The 9,939-nt window shown below is 47.5% G+C and overlaps 1 protein-coding gene across 2 annotated transcripts in view; it reads left to right on the forward strand.

Moving 5' to 3' along the window:
- SIK2 (salt inducible kinase 2) overlaps positions 1-9,939 on the forward strand; it is an 89,124-nt gene that overhangs the window by 73,914 nt on the left and 5,271 nt on the right. Inside the window, exons 10-14 of one of the 2 annotated variants that reach the window (XM_061593421.1) lie at positions 3,091-3,319; positions 4,784-5,068; positions 8,278-8,441; positions 9,151-9,264; positions 9,552-9,640. In XM_061593421.1, coding sequence (XP_061449405.1) covers positions 3,091-3,319; positions 4,784-5,068; positions 8,278-8,441; positions 9,151-9,264; positions 9,552-9,640 — 881 coding nt within the window. Of the gene's footprint in view, positions 1-3,090; positions 3,320-4,783; positions 5,069-8,277; positions 8,442-9,150; positions 9,265-9,548; positions 9,641-9,939 lie in introns of both variants that reach the window. The other variant, XM_061593420.1, reaches the window with a different exon arrangement.

Genomic DNA, 9,939 nt, shown 5'->3' on the forward strand with positions numbered 1-9,939 from the left:
GACAAGCTCTAAGCTGATCCCCTGTACAGTTTGGGATGGTGGAGGCATTCAGGCATATCGTGGAAAGCCTCCCTCCTTAATCCAGGAGATTTCTCTTGGAACAGCTATTACTTTTTAGCTGTTTTCTTTTGACTTGCCCCACACCGCCTGAAAAGTGAAACCTGGCTTAAAGCTGGCTCTTTGTTCCACCGAATTAAGTTGGCTATGACTTTGGCTGCCGCTTAACCAGCCTGGCTGTTAACGGATAGCTCTATTCTTTTGTGACGCGGGTGGTAGGGTGGAGCCAGTTGCCAAACTTTTGTCACTGCCCTGATGCTCCAGAAAACAGCCTGCCCAGCATAACGCAGCCCCGCCACCAAGTAAACAGCTGTTGGGTTTGAAAGAAATATTGCCCTAACAGGAGAAGAAAATGGAGCTCACTTTCTCTCATTTTCCTGCCGAGTTTCTTAAAATACTAAGACCTGCTTGTAAGGGAGGTGTTCTCCTGAGCCTGTTTTTCTTCTGTGCTTGATTGTCAAATCCAATCTAGTGAGCAGGCCTTGACGCTGCTTGCCGTATTTGTTGCAGTCATCACCGTGGGGCTGGCGTGCCTTGGCTTTGTTCCCCAATCTGATCAAAGCAAGGAGCTTTCCCCAGAGATGTCTTCACACGTGCAGGCTTGCAGCTCTTCATCTCGAGGAAGGCACACGCAGCCTTGCTTCACCATCATGTCTTAAGGGATGAAGGAAGCATCAGTAACTTGTCTTCTTCTCAGCCCAGGTTCCCACTAAAGATAAAAAGTATTGCAAGTGCAGGCAATGCCCTCCTGTCATAAATGCGGTTGCAGCTAGAAGTGTCAGTTAAAAAAAACAAGCAGCAGAACTCCTGTAACGCGGCTGGGAGACCAGGGCTTGCCTCTGAAATGTTCTTGCCTCCTGCAGTTGGCAGATTGCCAAACAGTCTCTTGTTGATTAGAGCAAGTGGAACATGCACAAGTTGAGGGCAGGGCCGTAGCTCAGTGGCAGAGCATCAGCTTTGCAGGCCAGAAGGCCCCACGTTCCATCCCCAGCGTCTCCAGGTGGGGCTCGGAGAAACTCCCTGCCTGAAATCCTGGAGAGTCCCTGCCAGTCAGTGCAGACAGTATTGAGCTAGATGGACAAATGGTCTGACTCAGTATAAGGCACATTCCTGTGTTCCTTCTGCTTGTATTTCAGTCTCTCAGTATAGAGAGCAAAGAGAAAAGAAAAGAGTGTCATTCCTGGTTCAAAGGCAAAAATAGAGTTAACATTATTGTGTTATGTGTCCAAGTCCTTAGTGTCTTGTATCGACTGTTGCTAGCTGCGTCCTTTTTAAAGCAGAGACAAGTTGCTGGACTGCATCTCCTGTCATCCCTGACCATTTGCAGTGCTTGCTGGGGCTGCTGGGAGTTGGAGTCCAACAATAGGTTTCCTACACCTGGTTTGAGGGAAGAGGGGCTGCCCATCCTAATAAGGTGGTCACCAGGAACCACCTTATATAGGAACCTGAATGGATGTACACAGTGCTTCTACAAGGTGACTCCTTTAAACCTGGGTGAGTTTTTAAGCAACATCAACAAGAAAAAGATGTCTGGTATGCCATATTGAGACCTGTAGAGATATCAAAGCATTTAGCATCCTGCATGTAAACAAAGACGAAAGTAGCTCCATTGTAAAGCAGCTCCTGAAGTACTTTCACTTTCATGAAAATCAATCACCAGAGCATCCCAACAGGTATTTCTGGGGTTGATGCAACACACGCACGCACGCACGCACGCACGCACGCACGCACGCGCGCGCGCGAACGACAGGGTGACACTCTGATTACGTTTTAACCTGAGGAGATCCCTTTAACCAGGTGCATACTTGCTCCACATTTTTGCTCGCACACCTTGTAGAGTCAGCCTTCAGGGCTGCCTTGTTGAACTGATTTGTGATCAGGTTCATATGTGAAAATCACCCAGAGTTCCACAGCCCCTGTGGAAGCTGGAAGGATGAAAGTACAAGATGCACACAGTAGACACAATTTTTTTTCTCTTGCTGAAACCACTAAGATGTTTTCAGGTTTCAGTCTTTTTTTAAATCAAGCCTCATATTAGAGGTAGCTGATTTTGCCTTGAGGCCCTGGTCACAGACAGTGTACTCCCTTCGCCCCCAAATTAGAGCCCATCGTAGCAACATTCTCACATGTGATAGAATTCAGCCAAACTCATACAAGTTTTTAAGGCATCCATGCAAGCTTCCCAAATAAATGGGAACTTGGCTCAACAGCAATTAGCTAATTTTGAAGCTGATCCCATGAGACAGATTTCTTGATGGAATTCAGAAACAGCTGCTTAAATGTCTGGGGATTAGTCAAGAGCAGGAAGGTCACTCATCAGCTGCTCGGGAGAGATGTTTATTTTAAGAGCCCCACACCTGGGGAACAGCATTCTGGGAATGTCTCCTGTGCAGTCTCAATGAGCAAGAAGAGCATGTCTGTCTGTCCATGTTCTTGGGATTGCACAGGAGAGTTTCCAGTGAGTTGTGGCCCAGTTTCTAGTCCCTGAGAAGCAGCAGTTCAGGTGTCTAGCTGGATGGTAATCCAGAGCTGGCATCGAGTTGCTGTATGTTTTCACTTTATTTGACAAATGTTTGTAGAAGGTGGCATTAAATAGCACAAAAAAAAATCTGTTTTCTGGAATGCGGTTGTCACACAAGTCCCAGCAAATGGAGAGAGTTGCCCTCTCCGGATTAATTTCTGTAATCTGCCGTGGGATGGGGGGAAGCTCTGTTGAGCTAGACAGTGTGCCCATTCTCACCAGGAGAAGGTGGCCTTTGAGAAAAGGTCAGCTTGCTGTTTTTTCTTTCTGATGTGTCTTGCCAGCTCTGCTCTTGACTTTTTGTCAAGCAGCTTCATGGATTGTGGAGCTCTCTGGTAGCATTCGTTCAGCAGATTGCCTCGGCTGTGTTTTTAAACACTCCTCTGTTGTGTGACTGTCTCTCGCTTGATTCACAGAGATTCCAAATGTCAGAGAGTCTCAGTAGATGTGCACCACTAATTGGATATTGTGTGTGTGGTTCTCCCCCCCCCCTTCTTTTTTTTAATTATTAGGTGAATGGCTGCCTGTTGGATCCTGTTCCCCCAATGATGGGAAGGAAGGGGTGCCAGTCCCTGCCGAGCAGCATGATGGAAACCTCCATTGATGAAGGGATAGAGACGGAGGGAGAGTCTGAGGAGGATCCCGCTCAGGCGTTTGCAGCCCTGCAAGCAACTCGCTATGGGAAGAGACGTCACACTCTGGCAGAAGTAACCAATCAGCTGGTTGTCATGCCGGGCACAGGTAAATGGTGCAGGCTGAAGCTTAGGAACTTGGAGTGATGCACAGGTCCCAACCTGGCGCCCCCCCACACGTTCTGGGCTTCAACTCCCATCCCAACAAGTCCCATGTTGCCTGGGTCTGATGAGAGTTGTAGTAAAAAAAAAAGTCTCAAGACCAGCTTGGGGAAGACTGATGTAGTCCAGTCCTGCCTTAAGACAGGGTAGTATTCCCCATGTGACTCCACCTAATTCCAGCTATGGTATGGCTAAGAGCAGGAGCGAACCGGGACCCTGCGCAAGACTTCCAGGGAGCGCAGAGTTTCCTTATACACTGAAGGTAACTCCAGGTGTAAGGGATTTTGAGGTCTCGGGCCCAGTTTTATGTCTTGCTGACTTTAGCAGCCATCAAAGAAAAGTCCTGCATGCACCCAGGTTTTTTAATTACCTTGGAGCCAACAATGAATTTGCTTTGTAGGAAGATAAGAGGGGTAAATGTACAGATGGCTTCTGCTTGTTTTGCCAAGCGATCTCATGACAGTGTGCAAAGACTGGGAAGAGCAAACAATGTCAGCTAAGGAGGCACCAGCCAGTGAGTGTTTCATAGCACTGGCAGCCAGTGGGAAAAGCCTTCCAAGAGAAACATCTCTCCATCATTCCTGTGCAAATGGGGGCAGGCCAGGGTCCCATTACCCCCTGGGAATTTCTTGCTGCTTGCAATGGGAGGATTCCCCAGCCCAGCCCCCACCAAGTAGGGTGCTGCTAAAAAATACCACAGTGTTGTTGTAGCAGGTAACATTCTGCCAAAATTGCTGTTGAGCAAACAGCTTCTGTAGGACACCGAGAGAATCATAGCTGCAAACCAATATACAGGAGAGTTTTGTTGTATTTTTTTTGGGGGGGGGGACGGTTGACTTTCAGATGCCCTAGCTAGGTTCCAGGCTCACCATGTAAACAATGCATATCTCTGTATGATATGATAAGCAAGGCTGGAATCATGCAGAAGCAAGTGACTGTGTGAAACGCCCCTTACGTCCTTTCATACTGAACCTTTTAGCATGATTTTTCTGTTATAGTAAGAAGGTTGCGTCTGCTCCTATCCAAGTGCTTATCATACCTGTACACAGTTGCTGTAGCAGATAAGCAGTATTCAGTTCTCAGAGCATTTAAGGTACAATTTCTAGAAGAAAACCAGCATGGCTTGTGTGTAAAAGGTAGTTCATTCCCTTTCTTTAAAACCTGAAAGTTAAAAAAAAAATGCCAGTGGCATCATGTTTGTCTGGCACTCTGCCAATACAAATGACCATTTTTCATCATTACTTGAATCTGCCTGCTATTGCAGAATTGGAAAGGCTAAAGCAGTGTGGAGTTGCTCGTTCGCAGGCTGTCCAATCCAGTTGGAGCCTAGAGATGTCGCTTTGGACACAGGGGCTTATTGGCTTTGGTAGGTAATTGTTGCACTTACTGTGGATTTTCCTATGTTATGAAGGGAAAGTCTTTTCCATGGATGAGAACCAATCCTTGAGCAGTGTTGATTCTGAATATGACATGGGATCCATCCAGAGCGATCTTAACTTCCTGGAAGACACCCCTTCCCTGAAGGAAATGGTACTGGCCAATCAGCCAGCTCCTAGGATGACGCCTCCTTTCATACGTCTGAGACCCGCTAATCCAGCCATGCAGACACTGGCGTCCCACAAGCGAGAGACCCACAACCGTTCCCCTGTCAGCTTCCGAGAGGGACGTAGAGCATCGGACACATCCCTAACACAAGGTACCTACTGTTAAGAAATGGATTGTTGTGCTTTGCACAGAGGTTTGGCTGCAGCTATTGAAGCAGGCAGGCTCAGTGTCGTGTGGATGCTCCAAGTATGGCTGCTGTGGATTTTTTAGATAATTTGAACCTGCAAAGGCCATGAGAGGACTGCACAAGCCATGCTCTCTCCTGGGCCACCTGACAGTTACTCTCTGAGCATGAAACTGAACTGTGCTTTCATCAAGACGACTGGCTTCATTTGGACACCATTGTCTCCGTGGCCCTCGTTCCAGATCTTATCTTGTCTCCTCTTCAATTGGAGCTTTTAGAGTTTTATTTTATTTAGTATGTTTGTATTCCATCTCTCCTCCAATGGGCTCGAGGGTGGCATGCATAGTTTTCCTCTTCCCTGTTTCTTCCTCACAGTAACCCTGTGAAGGAGGTTAGGCTGCGATACTGTGACTGGCCCAGAGTCACCAAGTGAGCTACATGACTGTGGAAGAATTTGAATCCTGGTCTCCTAGGTCTTAGTATGGCATTTTCACCACTATACCACATTGACTATACCACCCAATAACAGAAGTTCTCTGGATAGCTTGCAACTAAAAAAAAAATCGAAAGCAATGAAACTCAGAAATACAAAACTAGTAGCAGAGAATAGTATCAGTACAACAGATCTAAAAAGTCCTAAAACATTTAAGATGGAAAAACCTGAGGAAAAAAGTCGTCTTCATCTGACACCAAAAAGACCATCATGTAGGTACAAGGCAGGCATTCCGCAACCAGGTGCCACCACTGAAAAGACCCTGTGTAGTAGCCATCCGTCAGACCTCAGGAAGCTTTGGGTGGGAGGGGGTGATCCTTCTGGTAGCCCTTCTTCAAGGGCTGTAAAGGTTAATATGAACACTTTGAATTTGGCCTATAAACAGACTGCAAGCCAGTGCAAATGGCAAAGCAGTAGTATTGTATTGGCTGGTTCTTTCTTTTTAAAAAATGCTGCCTTAATTTGGAGCAGCTGAAGTTTCTGGACCATTTTCAAAGGCAGCCTCACATGTAACATGGTAGTAATCCAAACGAGAGATTACCAGAGCATGGATGACTGCAACTAGGTTATCTGGTCCATCAAGGCTTGTAGCTCATATTTCAGTTGGTATTTTATCAGTCTTAGTTAATAAAAAGCCACCTGTGCTTCCAGTGAAAGTGCTGGATCCAAGAACACCCCCAAACTATGAACCTCATCCTTTGGAGGGGTGCTGCCCTCTCCAAAATTGGTTGAACACCATTCAGCTGAGCAGATGAACCACCCACCACCAGTACCTCTGCCTTGTCTGACAGTCTGTTTAATGGCACTCATCCAGTCAAACCCTAATTGAGAACACCCACTGCCTCACGTGGATTTTTCATGGAGAGAAGGAGAGAGAGCTGATTGTCGTCCACATATTTGTGACACGTCAGTCTGTATGTCCGAATAACCTGCCCCATGTAAATGATAAACAGCAACAGCATAACTGCCAAGGGGTAGAGCAATAATTCCCCAGCACTACCTTCTGGAATCAGTGACACACAGTACCTCCAAACTTCCATCTCAGACAGCCTGACAAGAAGGATACCATGGTAGGTGGTATCAAAAGCTGCTGAGAGGTCCAAGAGAACCAGCAATGACCCCCTCCTCTGTCCCTTAGCAAAGGTCCTTGCACTTCGCCATCCAAGAATGTCTGGAGTTGGCCGGTGACCACCTGCTTGATCACATTGCCCAGTAAGGGGATGTTGGCAACCAGCCTGATGAAGTTGTTTACATCTTCCAGGCTTCTTTAGGAATAATAAGTTAATTATCACCCCCTTTAAAGAGACTGGTGCTCCTCCCTCCCTTAAGGAGAAATGAACATCCCCACCCTTTTAGATGTACTAAGGCATGAAGGTGGCCAGCTGGACGTAGCCAAGCAGCTTGCCAGGATCCTCTGGTCTCGACAGCTGAATGTTACCCAATAGAACTAGACCAGGTCATGGTCTGGAAGCACCTGCCAATGGAGCTACATTCTGTGGAGTCCAAGTAACCTGACCACGAGAAAGCGATTTCTGTTAATTCCCCTCACTTTCAGATTGCTGTTCTCCCAAGGAAACCAAATCTAGAGTGTGTCCTGCTGCACGAGTTAGGCCAGTGGCATGTTGAGGCAGCCTCGTGGCTGTCATAGCAGCCATGAAATCCTGAGCTGCCCCAGATGTGGAGGCCTTGGCATGCAAGTTGAGATCCCCCAGAACAACCATCCTGGGGGCGCTCAACACCAAATCGAAGGCTGCCTTTGTCAGGATAGGCAGGGAGGCTGATAGGCAGCTGGGTGTGCAGTCCACCAGCAGAATCCCTAATCTGTCCTGGACAGGAAGGTTAGCGAGAGACAGATGGATTTCCTCTAGACCACAGCAGCCGCCGCCCCGCCCCCCCACCTTGAGTCTCTGTTAGCGCTGCCCCAAGTAGTCAGAAGGTCACAGTTGGGAGAGACTTACCTTCATTCCCCTTCTGAAATCTGACAGTGTACATGTCCACCTGTTTTACTCATTTGTTTATTCATTTATAAGGTTTCTTACCCATACTTCACCATAAGGTCCCAGGGTGGGTTACGATATGTTATACAGCTATAAAAACAAACAAAACAGTTACAATTATTAAAACAAGTAAAACCATTCCAATCACAACAGACCAGTAATGAGGTGGGTCTCACAAACCAAAATACGGTAACTGCCAAAGCTGAGGTAAAGAGGGGTGGCTTCAGCGTATTGCAAAAGCTATACAACAAAGGTGCTGGATACATTTCCCTCCATCTTTTTTCTGGGGGAGGAGAGGAAAGGATTGTGTCTGACTTTCCACAAGTTTTGGCTCTGATGGAGCTATCTCATAGTACAGTGCATTAACGAGTAAGTCCTCCTGAGGCCAGTTGGACCTATTCCTAGGAATAAATGGGTTTAGGACTGCAACCTATGAGTTCACCACCACTGCCATTTTTGCACAACCTGTTGGTGTTCCCTGGTCCACACAGTTGTGTGTACATACATTTTAGGTTTGTTTGGTTTTTTAAATTGTATGTTGGAAACACCTCAACATCACAAGAGCAGTGAGCAAACACCAAAGACAAATGTTAAAGATTTATAGCAGAGAGCTGCTCACCCAGACATATCTTAATGTCCTGGGATTACTTTTCTTCTAAAATCTGCTCTGCTTGTCCTTAATCCAGGAATTGTAGCATTTAGGCAGCACCTTCAGAATCTGGCCCGAACCAAAGGAATCCTGGAACTCAACAAAGTCCAGCTGTTGTATGAACAGATGAGGTCAGAAGATGAGCCTTCCTTGGCATCCGCTTCTCCTCATCTGCAGGACCTTGGGAGCGGCCCCCAACAGGTACTTCCGTGTCTGAGCATGTTTTGCCATCTCCTTTGTCCTCGGTGGAGTGTTGCAGCAGTCCTTCCGCTACTCCAGCTGCAGCACCCAAGAGAAGCCCAGATGTGTCTGCAGGCAGGGAGCAAACGGATTAGGTCAGCTGCCGACCAGGAAGCCAGCAAAGCTGAGTCGGATGTGTCGTCTTAGCTTTTGCCTGGGTTTTGTCGCAATCTTAATCACTCCCCCAGAGTTGAAGTCTTTTGGTGCTGGGGTGGGTTTGATTGGAACTAGGTGTGCTGAAGAGTTTCAGTGGTGTAGGGACTGGGCAGTTAGGGGGCCCAAGGGCTGAGCAGCAAGGATGAGCCAGGCACACGCAGCCCTTGAACCACTGAAAGACCCTGGTTCTTGCCTCTTCCGTGGTTTTTCTGGGGAGCAGGCGTCGGTTAGAAACATGTAGGTGATAAAATTAGACGACTGCACCTGGGGGGTTTGACATTTCTTTCCAACCTTGGCTCTGGCTGGATGGAAAGGGCCATCGCTCCCCCAGCCGAGCCCCACACCACCTCTGACGCTTCCAGGCTTCAGGCCACTTCTCTGGCTCCTGATTTGGCTCTGTCTCAGCTGTACCCTGTACTCCTTTGTCAAAGCCTTAAGCAGGAAACGCGGCCGGGGGGTAATTAGAGGGTCTCCGGAGTGCCTTCCTCATTTCTTTTTGTCTTTTTCTTCCAAGGAGGAACCTTCCCCGCCGCAGGAAGCTGTTTCTGCTTTTGCTAATGGCATCCATCCTCAGTTGCTGTGCAGGCGGCAAAGCTTAGAAACGCAGTATTTGCAGCACAGACTCCAGGTACGGTGCCGCTTTTGGCAGGGTTAGGCCAATCTAAACTACCTGTAAGTTTGCAGGGAGTGTTACTGTCTCCCCAGCCCCGGCTGAAATGGGTTAGGATATCAGACTGCGCACGCACGCGCAGGGGAAGTGGGTCTGGGTGGCCGCCAGCGTGCATCATGACACCAGGGGCAGTGGGCTTGCTAGCAAATTCAGCTACTGCAGCATTCTAGTAGCCAACTCAAGTCTTCCAGCCGGGTTATAAAATGTATCTGTGATGACATAACAAGTCTTCGTTGTTTCAGAAGCCCAGTCTGCTTTCAAAAGCCCAAAATGCCTGCCAGGTTTTTTGCAAGGAGTTGCCCCGGAGCCTTGAACAGCAGTTACAGGAGCACAGGTAAGCGAGAAGTCAGGGACCACCGATTGGGACATGCTGATGTATAAACTTGCGTCAAGAGTAATAGGGAGCCTAGTTAGCATACTTTCTCACCCACCTCCAAATTGTTGCATCCTCACAAGAATGCAATTCTGTATAGACTGATAAGAGGAGGAGTTGTTATTTATTAAATTTATATCCTGCACTTCCTCTTAGAGGAGCCCAGGGCAGCAAACAAAACACTAAACATACTCTAAAACATCTTACAAACAGACTTTAAAATATACTGGGTGACTTGTGATCTCTAACAGATACTTGCA

This window comes from Rhineura floridana, chromosome 12, assembly GCF_030035675.1.
Source record: "Rhineura floridana isolate rRhiFlo1 chromosome 12, rRhiFlo1.hap2, whole genome shotgun sequence".
In the NCBI taxonomy this organism is placed as follows: Eukaryota; Metazoa; Chordata; class Lepidosauria; order Squamata; family Rhineuridae; genus Rhineura; species Rhineura floridana.